At 38.0% G+C, this 18,589-nt stretch overlaps 1 protein-coding gene across 2 annotated transcripts in view; it reads right to left on the reverse strand.

The window, feature by feature from the left end:
* The window catches only part of CCNYL1 (cyclin Y like 1), a gene marked incomplete at both ends in the record, with an annotated part of 39,981 nt that overhangs the window by 4,508 nt on the left and 16,884 nt on the right, over positions 1 to 18,589 (reverse strand). The window contains 6 exons of one of the 2 annotated variants that reach the window (XM_080690005.1): positions 904 to 1,070; positions 3,808 to 3,927; positions 4,921 to 4,972; positions 7,431 to 7,466; positions 10,573 to 10,673; positions 17,529 to 17,563. In XM_080690005.1, the coding sequence (XP_080546131.1) occupies positions 904 to 1,070; positions 3,808 to 3,927; positions 4,921 to 4,972; positions 7,431 to 7,466; positions 10,573 to 10,673; positions 17,529 to 17,563 (511 nt within the window). The remainder of the gene's footprint in view (positions 1 to 903; positions 1,071 to 3,807; positions 3,928 to 4,920; positions 4,973 to 7,430; positions 7,467 to 10,572; positions 10,674 to 17,528; positions 17,564 to 18,589) is intronic. The other variant, XM_080690006.1, reaches the window with a different exon arrangement.

An 18,589-nucleotide genomic window follows, 5' to 3' on the forward strand; every position in this document is an offset into this window, starting at 1 on the left:
ATTAATGAGCACAGGGTGAAGCCCCAACAATGCTTCCCAGGCTGCCTGAGAGGAATCCTGGAGCTTCCTGACCCATTAGAACAATCTCTAAACACATGTAACACTTCTAATGGGAGGAGGCAGGAGCAACTGGATATGAATAACCTCTACATTTGTATCTCATGGCTCCTATAACAATAGATGTTCAGATAAAAAGAAGGGTAAGAGCAGCAAAAGCAAATATACACTGTGTGACTCCGGTTGAAGCTCTAACTTCCCAACAGTCCAGAGGCCCTACTTTGAAATGGCAGATACTCATTTCAAAAGCCAGATATGTGCCCCTTAAAAACAGACTGGAAGTAGAAAACAGCTTTAAAGTATCTACCATAAAGATATGTACTGTACTATGTTGTTCTGGTGGTAAGCTTTGTAAGATGTTTGCCAAAAAAATACCAGACTAGTTTTCAATTTATCATGCAGATCATTATTATTATTTTTTTTTTTTGGTGGTACCAGGCATGGAACCCAGGGGCATTCTACCTTCGAGCTACATCCCCAGCCCTGTTTTTCATTCTTTATTTTGAAACAGGGTCTCACTGAGTTGCAGAGGGCCTCACTAAGTAGTAGCTGAGGCTGGCTGCAAACCTGGATCCTTCTGTCTCAGCCTCCCAAATGCTGGGACTACAAGTGTGCAGCACCACGCCCAGCTTATCATGCAGATTATTGTAACACATGAAGACCTACCAACTAACAATAGAAAATATGAATTATGATACTACAGTTGGATAGAAAGTATGTAGTTTTATGCCTACTTCCATTCTTTTTATAATGTAACCTTTAAAACTATTTCTTACGATGTCAACTTTGTGGAAGCAAATGAGGTATTGGAAAATCAGAAACATCATCAAAACCTTACAAACTCACATGTCTTCAACTGTGATGTCCTTGAGGATCTGGCAGTAGTCCACATTCCATACAGCCTGATCATCCCAAACCTTGGAGGCAAGAAGAATGGCTCCCAGAACAATCCTTTTCCAGTTGGTGGGACAGATGTCGATCTCAGCATAAGTTAAAAGCCTTTCCAAGTAGACCTGCAAAAGTAAAACGCTGATCTTTGGTTTTAGTTCAGTTTCAGTACTGTGTTAAAGGTACAAGTTATGGGTTCCTTCTGTCTGACTAGAAAGCAAATACCTTTTCAAGTTCTACAGAGACTTTGCTCACCCAAAGCAAAAAGGCAGATCGCAGCTGTCGGACACTTCCGTTGCCTATTCTGTCCATGCAAATTTCCAGCCCAATTTGTCACAGGACGACTGGATGTCTCAGTGCAGGACATCCTCCAGAGGAGCACTGTTAGCCGCTTCACACCAGTAAAGGCAGCACACACAGGCCCAGCGCAGAGTAAAGCCGTCCAATAAATGCCGAGTGCCTCCCATGTGCAATTACCGCACCTAACTGATGGTTTTACAAGGATTTTACAGGCATGTCATGCCTGCATGTGTAAAACCCAAGTCATAGTGAGCACATTTTGATCTCCTTTCACCAATAACTAACCCTTTTGTGGCACTAGCTGAAGGTAAGAACTGGGATAAGAGAGCCTCCCAGTGGCTGCTGCGCAGAGCAGCATGACAGGCGTAGGTCTTTACCACTTTCCCCAATTCAGTGCCTTTTATTTCATATCCCCACTGTCATTTCATGAGAATTCATTTTCTTTCACATAGTCTGCAACTCAGTCAATTTTGTTGGTTTCAAAGTGGTTCAGAGCTGCCATTTTCTGTATCCCTAGGAATCCTAAACCTGTCAGACAGTTTGTGAGACAGTTTCTTTTCACATATCCAAAGTCTATCCTACAAAGAATTGGATGAAGTTAACAGCTGTGATTTGTTTACTTCAAAGGATAATTTACAATAAATATATACCTGTCCATCAATATCTGTGGGAGGTTGGTTCCAGGATCAAATCTGATCAGATTCTAAAATTTTTAAATGCTCAAGTCCCTTATATAAACTGGCACAGTATTTGCATCTATATACACATCCTTCCATATACTTTAAATCATCTCTAAATTACTCATAATACCAAATACAATGAAAACATTACATAAACAATATACTATATTGTTTAGAGAATAATTAATTTAAAAAGGACACAATGCCCTCCTCCAAAAATATTTTTAATCCATGGTTGGTAGAAACCATAGACGCAGCCAGGCGTGGTGGCGCACGCTTATAAGCCCAGCATGTGGGAGGCTGAGACAGGAGGATCACAGTTCGCAGACAGCCTCAGCTACTTAGGCCCTTTGCAACTCAGTGAGACCCTGTTTCAAAAAAATAAAGAATAAAAAATAGGGCTGAGGTACGTGTAGCTCAGAGGTAGAATGCCCCTGGGTTCCATCTCCAGTATGCAGAGCCCACAGATTACCAGGGCAGACTGTATTTGAACTCTTTGTATCAAGACAAAAAGAAAACTTCATTTTAACAGCTTACCATCTGATGATTATCAGACTGACAGTTCAGATTTGACAATCCAAACTCAATTGTTTTCAAAAACAAATCAAACACTACATGTTCTTAGTGACGCTCTCCTCCCATTCCCCAAAACTCAGCACTCACAAGTATCCTAGAAATGAAGCTCCCTCACAGGGCACAACTCTCTTCTTCTTCTTCTTCTTCTTTTTGCGGGTCTGGGGATGGAAACCAGGGGCATTTGACCTCTGAACTACAGCCCCTGCCCTATGTTTTATTCTTTGTTTTTGAAACCGGTCTCACTGAGTTGCAGAGGGCCTCACAAAGTACTGAGGCTGTCCGTGAACTGCGATCCTCAGATCTCAGCCTCCCAAATGCTGGGATTACAAAAGCGTGTGCCACCACGCCTGGCTAACGCAACTCTCTTTTTTATAGAGAAAACTAGCAATGAAACGATATGCCAATCCTTCAACTTCTGGTCACCTTTACTAAAACCTTGTTACGTGCTAACTTTTTTTTACGGTATTGGGGATTGAACTTGCAGCATTCTGCCTCTGAGGTATATCCCCAGTCCTATTTGTATTTTGAAATAGAATCTCACTAAGTTGCAGAGGGCCTCACTAAGTAGCTGAGACTGGCTGCAAACCTGTGATCCTCCTGCCTCAGCCTCCCATGTACTGGGATTGCAAGTGTGTGGCACCACACCTGGCCAGCACTGACACTTTTTTTTTTTTTTTTTTTTGGTGGTACTGGGGTTCCTGGAAGCCCTTCTACCTCCGGGCTACACTCCCAGACCTATTTTTACATTTTTATTTTGGAAACAGGGTCTCCTAAGCCAGCACGCGTGGCTGGCTTCGAACCTGCGCGATCCTCCTGTCTCTGCCTCCCATGCGCGGGGATTACAAGCGTGCGCCACCACGCCCGGCAGCACTGACACTTTTATACCATTTGCCCTGCTGTGTCAGGGGAAAAGAGTTCTTTTTTCCCCAGTTCTTCCATTAGTGCAGATGACCCCATTCTACTTCTGCAAAACCCCGTTCCCACAATTACTTTTTTAGGGAATTTCTCCTGCTTTGCCAGAGACTCTCCCCCCAAGTTTACATTGCTCCCGTCCCATGCTCTGCAATGCTTCCTTCTCCTTGCACTGTTTGCTGTAGCAGGCCCATGCCAGCCCCTCATCTCCCATTCTCTCCTTAACCCACTTTCCTCTGCCCCCGCCACTTTCCTCTGACAGACTTCTCTTATTTAAGCTCTGACAACAACTTAAGGAATCTACCCCTATTTGAAAACATGACTTTAACCTGCATAACAAGACCAATTCTAAATATCCTTGACCAAAATAAAAATATATATATATATATCTTACCAAAGTTACTATTGCACATTCAGCTGTTAGCTGTGCAGCACTAAAAAGAGTACGAACAAATCTGTAAATAAATTTGTGTTCAGGGTCATGCTTAAAGTATTCTTCTGGAACCTTCTCTCGCTGAAAGAAGAAAAGACGCAATATAAGTATCCAATGAAGAAAAACTGTAAGTACTCTTAAAATCTTCACATTATACCCATATGTTCTTTGAAATAATTTAGATTGGGTAGTATGTCTTTAGTCTTTTAAATATAAACGGTAGGATCTTAGTCATACGATGCATAATAACACTTTGGTTATGCTAGACCACCCCATGGGATCAGTAGTGGTCCTTTCAAATATCCCCTAGTGAATGTAGCCAGCTCAGTTTGCGGAAGTACACTCTATAATGTTTGCACAATAACAAAGTCACCTAACAACACACCTCTCAGAACTATCCTATTGTTAAGCAACACATTCAATATCCATCACATTATTAAAAATACAGGCACAAAAGCTCAGAAATTCATTTTCCTTTCTACTTTCCCTCCATAAAATTCTATCAAAATATTTTTTAGGCTGAAAAGTATTATTGACTGTATGTCATACTTCTCTGCAATAAACCCTGAAAAAACACTTTTGGTTTCCGGTAACCACAAGGCTTGAGGGCTGTGGTGTCCAACATAACAGCCACCCGATACGTGTGGCTACTAAGCATGCAAAAGTGCTAATACGTGCCTTAGGAAGTAATTTTTGCAGTGAAGTCACTTAAACTGTTTTAAATGAAAAGTTCTCTAATTCTCTTTACAGAAATTTGACATGTTTACAAATGTTTATATTATTTAATACAACTGAAATTATCTTTTGAAGAAGTACATTTTCTATTATTTGGGTATTACATTTACTCACCTTAGCTCACTAATTAAACAAAACTGCAAGTCAGTTCCTACTGTATCACAGCCAAGATAAAAGAACTCCTAATCATCTAAGGACGACTAGGTACAACATGAGGTGAGAAAGATAATTCTGGCTTCAAGCTGGAAGAAGTGGTTTTCTTTCCAGTAATTTTAGTCTCAAAGCAAACCATGAAATAACTCTATGAGAAAAAAATACCTAGAGAAAAGTGACACTTACTGTGAGTGGATGTGATCGCTCATCAAAAATATCCAGGGACCTATTTGCATCTCTGTAAATAAGAACATGCATTTAAAAAATAATTCAGGAACTGTGACTATCTTAGTAAAACATCTACTAGGGGTAGAGAGGGGGTGAGAGGGAGATGCCTAACCTTCAGCAACACAAATAGTTTTACAAATACCTCTCCTAGATTCTGGCCTCTTTTTACTCAACTCATGAAGTACTCCTAAGTCTTTTCTACAATGACAGCTAGTGCTGACTATAAGTAACGACTCTCTCAAATAGGAAATGCTAATAAACCAAATAAATTTTCATTCTTCTTACAAAGCACTAGTGGTAGACAATCATTCCTCTGGAACTTTAATGTATGAATGTAAATGAAATTCAGATATCCCAGGTTTTTCCCTTTAGTTTTCTTTATTAAATGCTTATTATGTATTTCTTGGGGGTTTTTTGAGTTAAAAAGTTAGCTGCCTTTTGACAGATGAGTCTTCTTTTTTTTTTTTTTTTTTTTTTTTTGGTGGTACTGGGGTTCCTGGAAGCCCTTCTACCTCCGGGCTACACTCCTAGACCTATTTTATATTTTTGAAACAGGGTCTCTTAAGCCAGCGCGGCTGGCTTCGAACCTGTGCGATCCTCCTGTCTCCGCCTCCCAAGAGCGGGGATTACAAGCGTACGCCACCATGCCTGGCGACAGATGAGTCTTTTTAATTAAAAAATTCATTAAATAAATACAATGTGCTCATTTGAACCAATAGTTCTTTGTCTGTAGAGCTCTAGAGATCCCCTAGGTTCTTTTTCAGGAGGCCATAAGGTCAAAACTATTCTTATAAGAACATTAAGACACGATTTGCTTTTTCCAATGTTGGACACTGTAATGATTATAAGAAAGGAAGTAAGTAAAACTGCTCATTTCTCGGCATGAATTAGGGCTGCAGAACCAAGTCACACAGATAGTCATTCTATTCTTTGATGCCACTTGCACTTAAAAAAAAGGCTGCTTCACTTAAGTGTGTTCTGATGAAGCAATAAAAACGAGTATCATTAAACCCTGACACTTTCTGATATTCTAAATAAGGAAGTTGAAAGTTCACATAATGCATTTCTGCATACTAAATATGTCTCTGTTAAGAAAAATTACTTGTGACTTAGTTGTAAACTAAACTGTTTATCAGGGAATACCATTTTCATTTGAAACTATAAAAATTCTCAAAAATGAACAAATTGGGGTTGTTACTTCAAAGAAAATGACAAGTATTTGCTGCCAATTATAAAATAAAAGCTGTCAAAAATTGAAGATTTTGGAAAACTTATGCCTTTTGCTATGCATGTGACAGCTTCTCAATCCCTAAAGACTTTTTGATAAGACTGGCAGCAATACCAACAAAAAAATTTTTGACACTATAAAGAACATGAACCAGTATTTTCCAAATAACCAATGCATATTATAAAATTATGTACTGGTGAAAAAAAGATCTATTCATTGTTCAAGATACATCAATATAAAATTATACTGTAACCAATTTAAGAAATTAACCCTTGTGGTGTTTTAATATAGTGGGAAAATATCCACAATTATCTTAGTTTTAAAAATATATTTTTTTCCAACTAAATATCTGCATGAGGCTATGTTGTCTTACTGCTTCTTTACAACAAACTGCAAATGAAGACAGAAGAACACAAGAATCTAGTTCTCTTCTATTAAGGCAAACATTAAAGAGATTTGCAAAAATACAATTATGACACACTTTTGACTTGATTAAGGAAATACTTGAAAAGTTGTAGAAAATAGCTATTTTTCAGAATGAAAGTTATTTATGTTAATGAGGTGGCTTTTAATCAGGGATGATTTTACCCCCAGGGTCATACTGGTTCTCACAACATGGAGGAGAGAACTGCTGGCATCTAGTGGACAGAGGACAGCAATACAGTTGAACATCCTATAGTGCACAGGCCAGTCCGCCAACAGAGAAGTATCTAGCTCAAAGTACCACTTAGTATCAAAGGGGAGAAACCCTGTGTTAACATACTTTTTTTTTTTTTTTTTTTTTTGCGCAGTACTGGGGATGGAACCCAGGGGCATTCTACCTCCAAGCTACACCCCCAGCTCTATTTTTTAGACTTTTTATTTTTTGAAACAGTGTCTCACTGAGTTGTGAAAGGCCTAAATTAACTGAGTCTGTCTGTGAATTGCGACCCTCTGGTCTCTGCCTCCCGAATGCTGGGATTACAAGCGTGCGCCACCATACCTGGTTCAACATATTTTTAATTCTGAATTTTAATTTCTAAAACAGTAAATATCAATAAAATATATAGAAAAAATACTCTTTGAGATCTTCAAGAACTTAAGAGTTTAAAAATAAAATGAACAAAAACATCAAGTAATACATTTCAATATTGTCAAAAGCACTCAACAGCTTACAATGTCTATAGTGATGACCTAATACTATACTTGGCATCATGCAAAGTAATTAGCTCAAATAATAATACAAGCTTAAAGAGCTCACCTGTTCTTTATGTGGTAATATATTGCTAAGGTCACACTGTGGAAGGAAAAAAAAATATTTGTAACAACTGATTTCATCATTTATTAGACCTAGAGAGAGACCGAGACAGAGAAAAAATGTGTGTGTTGGGGGTGTGTGACGTGGTCCTGGAGATTGAACCTAGGGGTGGGACATTCTACCTCCAAGCTACACCACCACCCAGCCCAATTTTATTTCTTATTTGGAAACAGGGTCTCACTAATTTGCTGAGGATGGCTTCCAAATTGCAATCCTCCTGTCTTAGTCTCCCAAGTACTGGAATTACAGGTGTATGAACCTTGCCTGGCTTCAAAAAAAAAAAAAAAAAAACTTTTTTTAAGTTTGAGGGGACCTTCTTAGCAGGCCTGAAACCTTCAGTTCAGAACAGCACCATATGGATACTTAACCCCTTATTTAAGTTTTTTTGGCTTTTAACAAAAATGAGAAAACCAAAATACTAGCTAATGTGCTGGTAGAAGACGTATCTGTTGATTATGATAACGTAAATTATTTCATGTTTCCCCTCTCAAATGACCCTCTCACAGTCTTTTATCTTGTGCAAGCCACATTTGTACACATTCTTATATTTAAGCCACAAAGTTTTTTTTTTCTCTTCATGTTATTAGGCTGTGCATTTTAGTCGATTTAATAAATTATCCACCTACTCACCATTTTTCATTATTTCCCCTAAAAGTAATGAAATTTCATGCTGTATAGCCAATAAAAGCATTTAAAATAACTCTCATATAATTATTAGTAGAAACTGTATTAGTAAATATAAGTGCTCACAAAAATTTATGCTTAGATCTAGCTACTTTGAAATAAGCAGTGGTAAAAATGCATTATAATATTACATGGCATAAAATAATAGCAGATATTTCCAAATTAGTCCAATGAAATATTAATAAACAATTCTTCAAACATTGTTACTGCATTACTAAATTAGTCACAGAGTTTTACATTAGAAGAAAAAGGGCTTCTCTCAAGTAAGTTATATGCTTTCATTTGCCCTCTAAAATAAAGCTCAAAATAATTGAGGGAAGGCAAATCTGAATTCTAAAAGTAGGTGTATATAATATTTTTAGATTTAATTTAAAAAACACTGGCATCAAAGATGGATACTTCTATAGTGCTTCAGTTTTATCTCAAAATTGAGTTTGAAGTCACAGAATTTGATGTCATGTGCTGACAAGGGCCACCAAACCTTAATGACATTTCAGCCAACCACCCAAGTTACAGATAAGGGAACCAAGGCTTAAAAATGACTTGACAAGGTGCCATCAAGCAGGAGCAGTTTATCTTCAATAGTCTTATTAACGGTGGCTCTCAAACTTTGCTGCATATTGGAACCACCCGAGGAGCTTTCAAACAAATCTGATTTCTACCTTGAGACATTATGATTAGTTGGGATTGGAGTATGACTTGGGAATCAAAACTGTTTTTAAAGTTTCCTAAGTGATTCCAGTGTTGCAATGTGCAGTAGAGAGAATAACTTGGAGTTAAGATCAGAATCACCCAAATGCTTTTTCTTTTCAGTACTAAGGATTGAATCCTTCTATCCCAGAGCTACATGTCCAGTCCTTTTTATTTTACAACAGGGTCTAAGTTGTTGAGGCTGTCCTCGAACCTACAGTCCTCCTGTCTCAACTTCCCAAATACTGGGATTAAAAGCATGCATCACCATCCCAGCTCCGAATGCTTCTGTGTATGTAAGTACGCCTCACATTCACCACCAGTTTACAAAAAGGCTGTGAGTGCCTAAGGGTGGAGGGGAAGGTGAGGTGGAAAATGCATGTTTTGTTTGCGCAGACATATATTTGGAAAAAACTGTGATACTAATAAGGCTTACCCATACCACTGAGAAAAAATGCACTGCTACCCCATGATAAACATTTTTCAAAATCTTTTCTAAGTAAATTTGCCCTATTAAAGTACTTAATAAACCTTTATTTCACCAATACTAAGTGTACTGAATGATTATTTTTAGAACTTAAAACTTACTGTACTTCCAAACAAACTTAAGTTAGACTAAGTTGAGGGGGCAAGAAACCCACTTGTTTTTAGCAGGGTTACTCTTTAAAAGTTACGTCCTAAGTTATACAATGAAACCAGGATCTGCTGAACTCAAAAGAAGCTGAGAACTCAATCCAAAGCAGAGCCATTTTTTTACCTTTGGTAAAAAAATTTACCTTTGGTAAAAAAAAATTTACTTTTGGTGCCTTTGGCAGAATAAAAACATTCAGTGATTACTAGATAAGTGCCAAACCTCAGGTCTATACAGAACAGGGGGGGGTTCAGTTTTAAAGTGAGAGGAAAGTTAACACTATTATGAGTGTGAACTTGCAGTTTTTAATCGAAGTTACTAATAATTAGCTAAAAAATAAAAATGTAGTATATTAGAAATAAAAAATTAAGTTTATAAGCTAATTACATTTTTTAACTACTACAAAGCAAAATTAGGGATAAAGGTATTAACATTTTAAAGTAGAATTTCCCAAACTGTTCTGAAAATCAGTACTTATAACCTAAGAAGAAGTTAATAATGTTTCTTGGGCAATCCAAATATAATGGCAAAATTCTGCATCTTACTTTTGATGTCATTTTAATAAGATTGAAAATTTCATCTTGGGATGTTTTGAAAATGCATCTGATTGTGATCCATGAGGATGCTCTCGTGCACAAAGGGGAAAACTCAAATTCAGACCTACTATGGTGCCAAAAGAGAACAAGCTGTTTCTTCTTCCAAGAGTAGAGTTTCCAAAGTAGTAAATACAGGTTTATAATTCATAAAGACTATTTTCTTCTAGAAACAATAAAAATTTTAGCACCTCTTCTCATTATGTTCAACAGTGTCTTAATAACATAAATGCATCAAATAGAGAGGTATATTTTTCCTGGGGTTTCTTATTTGCTAACTAGCTTTCCCTTACATCATGCAGTCTGAAATTAAAATGGAAATTGAAAATGCACATTTAGGTTCTTAAGATCAATATGTAGTTGACCCCAATTTCTTAAACGGAGCACTGAAAGGACAATCAAATGGCTGAGATTACCAAGTATGGCTGAGATGCTTTTAGCAGAAGGGGGTCTGTCACTCAGCCCTCAGCAACCTAGTTGTACTCACCATTTTATTGTGGTTCTAAGATTAGGCTGGCTGACTGTGCTGTCATCTAGAAATATTGTTGAGCATGAGCTATACTTTTTAGTAAGCTGCCCTGGAGATACCTGAAGGGGAAGGGAAATAGAAGAAAATGTCACAGTAAGTTAAACCTATAAAATGTGGGTTTTTTCCCCTTGGTTAAAATGTCAAACGATAAAGCATTAAGTTATTTCTTATATTCCATGAACTATGTGAGTGTGAGATCTTGTATGACTACAGGAAACGCTCTGGAGGTTCTGAACTTCCACAGATTATGTTTGAGGAATGGGTTTTAAAATACTGCCCTTGGTGTGGTGCCTATAATCAAACCTGGCAAGCATTTATTATGAATTCCCTTCATAAATATCATTAACAATTTAAAATAGGATTTCAATGTGTTTTTCTCTTAATAAAAAGCAGATGAGATGTGTCCTTTTTTTTTTTTTTGGTGGTGGTACTGGGGATAAAACCCGGGGGCATTCTACCTCCAGGCTACAATCCCAGACCTATTTTATATTTTTATTTGGAAATAGGGTCTCACTAAGTTGCTGAGAGCCTCACTAAGTAGCTGAAGCTGGCTTTGAACCTGTGCGATCCTCCTGTCTCAGCCTCCCAAGTACGGGGATTACAAGCGTGCACCACCACGCCCGGCTTGAGATATATTTTATTTCTACTATTCAGTAACAATAAAATGTAATCCCTTAAAATAATATAAGCACAAAAACATTTTACTGCAGTAAATGAGAGCCTAATAGTAATTTACTAATACACTAAGTATTAGTGATTTACTAATATACTAAATGTCTTAAGTATGATAAAAACAAGTGTTTCAGAGTCAGAAGCTCTGTGTGCCAGGGCTGCTCCCTCACTAACAAGCCAGGGACCAAAGGTCTTTCCAAGCCTGTCCCCTGATGTACAGGGTTAAAAATATTGCTTTAAGATTCTCTCACATCCAAACAGAGATGAGAATTTAACTTTCACTTCATTTTTAAATAGACTGCCATTACATTACTCAAATAAAAACTTCAGCCATTCATTTCAAAATTTTACTGATTTTACTCTCAAATTATCTGACATGCATCATGACATACGTTCCTACCTCACTCCTGCTGCTCTCTGTCTAGAATATCTTTTTCTGATTCCTGATCCCAGAAGCTTGATCCCTTCTACCTTCCAGGATAACTTAGCCAGCAGAAAAATCATGAAATAAATCATCAAATTCACCACTTGTTACAGGAAATCTCTCGCTACAGGGTATCTATCCCACTCATAAGAAACAGCTTCTCCTGAGTTTCTACTGTTCCTACCTCCAAGCGCCAAGCACAATGTGGGCAAAATTAGGGCGTGCAACAAAAATTTGACAAATTATTTAAGAATCAATTATAATTTGGAAGACAAATCTCACCACAGATACAATTTAGTAAAAATTTATCTAGAGTGGTATAAAGAGGTGACAATAAATTTTTGAGCCCTCTAAAGAATAAGCTATCTTTAAAACACGTTAGAAGTATCCATTTATTTGCAAAAATTGCAAGAATATAGCAACAGTCAAATACTAAAAGTCAAAATTATGTTAAGAAAATTCTATTCCTTGTTAGGCCAAATAAATCTTAACACTAAATAATTGGATATTATTAGCAGCATTTTAAAAACCACAGAATATCAGAAATTTTAATTTTTTTAAGAGATGCTAATTCAGATGAGCCTTCATTCCTCCTGTTAATACAGTGGTTTTCACCACGCTGTCACTCTCCACCTGCAGTATCCCCTAAATACATGAAAGAGGGGCAAGTGGAAGACCGAGCTCAAAGTTTGGAGCTCTTAAAAATTGTTAGGAAAGCCGGGCATTGTGGCTCATGCTTGTAATCCCAGCATTTGGGAGGCTGAGACATGAGAATCGCGGTTCAAGAAGAGCCTCAGCTACTACTTAGTGAGGCCCTTTGCAACTCAGTGAGACCCTTTTTCCAAATAAAAAATAAAGAGCTGGGCATGGTGGCACACACTTGTAATCTCAGATTTCAGGAGGCTGAGACCAGTGGATCTTGGTTTGCAGACAGCCTCAGCTACTTAGTGAGGCCCTCTGCAACTTAGTGAGACCCTGTTTCAAAATAAAGAATAAAAAATAGGGCAGAGGGTGTAGCTCAGAAGCTGAATGCTCCTGGGTTCCATTCACAGTACAATCAATCAATCAATCAATAAATAAATATCGCTAGTAAGCTATAAGCTGGCTTGGTGGTGCATGCTTGTAATTCCAGCATTTGGGAGGCTGAGACATGAGGATCCAGGTTTGTGGCTAGCCTCAGCTACTTAGTGAGGTTCCTTGGAACTTAGTGAAATCCTGTTTCAAAATAAAGAATAAAAATAGGGCAGGGGATGTAACTTAAGGTCCAGTGCCCCTGGTTTTCATCCACAGACCCGTAAAAAAAATATAGAGAGAGAGAAAAGAAAAATTTTCATTAAGTGTTGCACTATAGCCTATGGGAGGCTCATTAGTGAACCAGTGACTTAGTGGCTAGATCCAATCAAAGAAACACTGAGCACTTCCCAATTAGCCCAGGCTTACTCTAAACTCCTGTCAGAAGAATCACCCATTCCATAGAAACAGCTTTTTCTGCTATCCCCTCCCCAATTTCAAGGTGACCAGAAGAGCCTAACACAAATCTTCTCTGCTAACCAACACAGAGCAGAAAACATATCACTCCCTTCCAACTATTCAAACTTTTCCATCTTGAGACTAGGGTGGCAGAGCTAAGCCTCTAAGAAAAGGCTGGAATGTATTTGCCAACAGGTAACTTATCTTGCTTGAAAAATTAAAATGACTGCCTTTTATGGTTAAAACCTTACCACTGCTGGCTCACCACCACAGTAAACCATACTGACAAACATAAGGATATAAAATGCAAATACTAAAAAGATGAGATAGCAGAAACACCGACAGGTGGTTAGTACAACGGGCACAAAGAATAGCATTTATCTTCATTCAATCAGCACAAATGACAGGGTACAGAATTCTGGAATCTTTACAGGAGAAGAAAGGGGATACTTAGGTAGACTTAATGTCACATGGCAAAGACTAGAAAATAACCTAAATAGTAGTAGTCTGGTAAGTCACAGACTGAGCCTTACCATCAAAAGTCAAGAGTTTGTTGAAATTTTCCCCACCCATAAAACTTTTTTCATTGCATCAATTGCTTTTTATTTATTTAAACCCAGGGACGCTCTACCTCTGGGCTTTACCCCCAGCCCTATTTAAATTGACTTGGAAACAGAGTTTTGCTAAGTTGCTGAGGCTTGCTTCTGTCTCAGCCTCCAAGTAACAGGATTACAGGCATGTGCCAGCACACCTGGCTCTATTGCCGCCACTGCCGCCGCTGCCTCCTCCTCCTCCTCCTCCTCTTCTTTTTTTTTTTTTTTTTTTTTGTGGGTCTGGGGATGGAACCCAGGGGCATTTGACCTCCAAGCTACACCCCCTGCCCTATTTTTTATTCTTTATTTTGAAACAGGATCTCACTAAGTAGCTGAGGCTGTCCGCAAACCGCGATCTCCTGGTCTCAGCCTCCCAAACATTGGAATTACAAGCGTGCGCCACCACGCTCAGCTTGCTTCTTGTTTTAATCAATTAAAAAAATAAATAAAAGTAAAGTACACCTTTTTCCTCTGTCCTTTTTTTTTTTTTTTTTTTTTTTTTTTGGTACTTGGGATCAAACCCAGGGGCATTCTACTTCCAAGGTATACCCCCAGTCCTATTTTTTATTCTTTATTTTGAAACAGGGTCTCAGTAAGTTGTGAAGGGCCTCACAAGTTGCTGAGACTGGCTGCAAACCCATGATCTTTCTGTCTCAGTTTCCCAAGTACTGGGATTACAAGAGTGCACCACCAGGCACAGCTTGAATAAATTCTTATACATGGCCTTAGTATATGCTACTTAAAGGTATAACTTTTAAATATCTGGGCTAGTATCATTAATATATTTAATTTAAACTGAATTCTGAATTAATTTAAACATGGTAGACTGCCTATAAAATTTTCTCTTCCTCCTAATATGTCATTAGAATTAAAGGCACTAAAAGGTTATACACAAGCCAGGAAATGGGATTAACATAATTTTTTAATGTTCAAAAGATGAAAAGTAGATAAGGTAAATAACTGACATGGCAAAACAGTAAAAGAATAACTGGTGCCTTTGGAGACTGGCAGGAATAAGCTAGCCAAAGAGCTTGCACTGCAGCATCCACAGCAGGCTCAGAACTCAGGCACAAAGCACCTCAGAGTGAAACATGAAACAAAGGCCAAGAAGGTCAGTTAGAATAATCCCAGTACTTGGGAGGCTGAAACAGGAATATCACAGGTTTGAAGCCAGCCTCAACCAGCTTAGTGAGCTCTTAGCAACTTAGTGAGACTGTATTTCTTAATAAAATAGGTCTGAGGGTATAGCCCAAAAGTAGAAGGCCCCTGGTTCCATCCCTAGTAACACACACACACACACACACACACACACACACACACACACACACAATCAACCAATCAATCTGTGGTTAGAGTCCAAAAGCCATCTGTCCTCCATCTTATAAGGAATCTAGAAGTTATTTCTCTAATGATACTAAACTTAACAGTTTTTGGTCTTAAGAGGTATCACTCTCAAAGATACCAAGGCAGAAACCTGGAAAATAACCAAAAAAATTGCACAATGAAACAGCTTCCCAACAAGTTCCCTTTTCCAACTTCTGGGAAGCAAGCAGCCATACTTGTACTCTACATGCAGAAAACTGGAGACTCTCTGAAGTAACTGAACTGTCCTAAGGTCAGGGCCCCCAGAAAAATATACCAAGGTTCCACAAATGTAAAGCTGGCATGGTTGCCAAATCCTTATAGGGAGACCCATCAGTTAAAAAGTCCTGTTCACCCATGGTACTTCCAATCAGAGAAAGCCAGAGACCATCACACATTTGAGAAGAGACTCCAACAAGGGGTGGGTAGGTGTCAAAACAACAACGAAAAAGGAATTTGTGGGAGTGTCAAAAATTCAGAAACAAATAACTTAAAAGTTCAATAAAGCTGGGCATGGTGGTGCACGCTTGTAATCCCAGCATTCGGGAGGTGGACACCGGAAGATCGCGGTTTGCAGACAGCCTCAGCTACTGGGCAAGGCCCTTCGCAACTCGGTGAGACCCTGTTTCAAAAATAAAAAGACTAAGAAATAGGGCTGGGGGTGTGGCTCAGAAGTACAATGTCCCTGGGTTCCCTCTCCAGTACAACAGGGGGGGAAAAAGTTCAATAAAGGGTTAAAGCAAATAATCAAGGAATTTCTAAGAATTAGAACACAAAGACAAACTAGAAAATAGGATGGTACTGGAAATTAGGTATCAATGAAAAATACTGGTCCACGAGGTCCAACATCTCAGTACCAACAATACCAGAAAAAATACCCATGACATACTGGAATATTCTCTAGAAAGAGATGTCTATAAACTAATGTCCCATATAATGAAATTTCAGATTCCAGAGATAGAGAAAGCACTAAAAGTTACCAGAGGAGAGATGGAGGAAATGACTACAACTGGTTATATGTAATTTATCATACAATGGCAACAGATCACAGAGCAACACTATACATGTGGAGAGTAGAGAAATGTTTTCACCACCGTGACAATTAACTTTAACCTACAGAATCAAATGGGAAGCGTTTTCTCATGTGCCAGATCTCTGAAAACATCCACATGCCCTTTTCCAGGATAATGTGCTCTAGTAAAACAAGAGAGTATAACAAAACAGACAGAAACATAGAATCTAGGACAATGAAGATCCAACACAAGAAAACAATTGTGAGACCCAGATGACTTTAAAGAGAGATCTCAGGAAGACAGGCAGAGAGCAGGCTTTAAGAAAAAACCAGTCTGGAGTGGAATAGGATGACAAAAGGCTGAGTTCTGCCTCCAGGAGAAAAATGGAACAGATGTGTTTTAATAGATGGAAAATATTTTTGATAGGCATGTGACAAATGTTACAACATTTGGGGGGGAAATAGCTGTCAGAAAACAGGCAAGTGAAAACAGGAAATTAATTCCACACAAAAAATGAAGAATGTAAAAGGAGGAAGACCAGATAGGGACTTCTCCCTGTGTGTAGCTATGTGAGCTAGTGCTGGTTACGAAAAGGGGATCATCAAGAAGAAATGCTCAGATTTCAGAAATACTTCAGAGAAAAGAGGGTGTAGAAGAAGGTGGCAGAGTCAGAGTACTATATGACTCAGCAGTAAATAATATTTGCATAAGCATAATAAAATACTTATTAGTGATTTAATAATGTGATTCATGTCAAGGAAATGGGAGGTCCATGGTAGAACGAGGAAGCTATACTTTCACCTGCTAAGACAGAGAGTAGTAAAAGTTGAATTATTAATATTTTGTTACTTTAATTTAAAAATATAACTATAAAATTAATGCAAAAAGTTTTCAAGAAGATCAGTATAAGCTGGGCGTGGTGGCGCATGCTTGTAATCCCAGCATTTGGGAGGCTGAGACCAGAGGATTGTGGTTCGCAGACAGCCTCAGCTACTTAGTGAGGCCCTCTACAACTTAGTGAGACTCTGTTTCAAAATAAAGAATAAAAAATAGGGCAGGGGGGGGTAGCTCGGAGGTCAAATGCCCCTGGGTTCCATCCCCAGACCCGCAAACAAACAAACAAACACCAAGAAGATCAGTATACTAAACCATGGTTCTGAAATTTAAATCAAATATTAGAAACCCTTCAAAATGGCATTACTAAGTCACATACTTTCCTGAGTAAACTTAACACTTAGGAAACAGAAAAGATTTAGAAAATCCAGAAGAGGTCCATGCTAACAGTACTGGGTCTCCCTTGTATTAAAACAAAAACAAAAACAAAAAAAACAGCAGACAATTTAATTCAAACAATTTTTAACTATTAAACTGTTTACTTACATGGTTTAAATGGTTGCTCTTCCTCTTTTCACGCACTAAGAATAAAAAAAATTAGCTGATCAATTCTGATACAAATGCCATAGAAAAATAAAAGTAGCTACTAAGTATCTGATGGATAATCAATATACAAAAGATAAAATTTGATTCTATTTTTAACATAATTTTCAATAAAATTAATAATTTAAATCATCTGCCAAGAGAGCTTCATAAGTAAAATCTAAAAATTTAGTTTTACTTTTTTCCTACCAGATAATCTATTAGGGACAAATGAGCCTCTCCATGTACAAAAAAGAAGAGGATAAAATAAATTGGGCCAGATGAGAAATGAAGATAAAAAAAATATATACTTACTGCATATCTAAATCACCAAACAGTAGTACTTACCATTTCTACATTCCCATGCAGCTTACTTTAGTTACTCAGATCTTAACCAGTGGCAGCTCTTAAGAACCTTTTTTTTTGGCCAGGCTCCCATCTCTAGATGCATCAGAATCCCTGGAAGAATTCTGAACCACCTACTGTAAACTACTGCAATGTATTAGTTACTAAAAACCTGTTACTAAAAAAATTAATGAGTCTTTATACAATTAGAAAGTAACCTATCTTAAATTTAAATGTTAAACTGAGTGTGCTAACCTAAAGCTCCAGAGAGGCTTAGACCACACTGTTTCTCAGCCTGCCTCCTCTAACACTAGACGGCACTGTAGGCACACATTCCTTCCCACTGAAGAGAAGGGGGCACCGCCAGCTTGTGGTCTTGCTTCCTCACACTCTCCCCTTGTGAGAAGTCTCCAGCTCTTGAAGAAACCGAGAAACACAGCACTGCTAACCAGAAGTGGCTGGCTCAAGACAGACAAAGTACACACAAACTATGAAAATGCAGGTTAAAAACCTCCCATATTACTCTGTCACTTTACTCCATTATTCTTATACAACCTTCCACTTTTTATATTCTTGCCATATATATACATTTTCTTTCTTTTTTCTTTTTTTCATTATTGGGGATTGAACCCAGGGGCATTCTACCTGCAAGCTAAATCTCCAAACCTATTTTTTAACCT

The sequence above is a fragment of the Muscardinus avellanarius genome (genome assembly GCF_963383645.1).
Source record: "Muscardinus avellanarius genome assembly, chromosome: 2".
NCBI classification, from domain to species: domain Eukaryota; kingdom Metazoa; phylum Chordata; class Mammalia; order Rodentia; family Gliridae; genus Muscardinus; species Muscardinus avellanarius.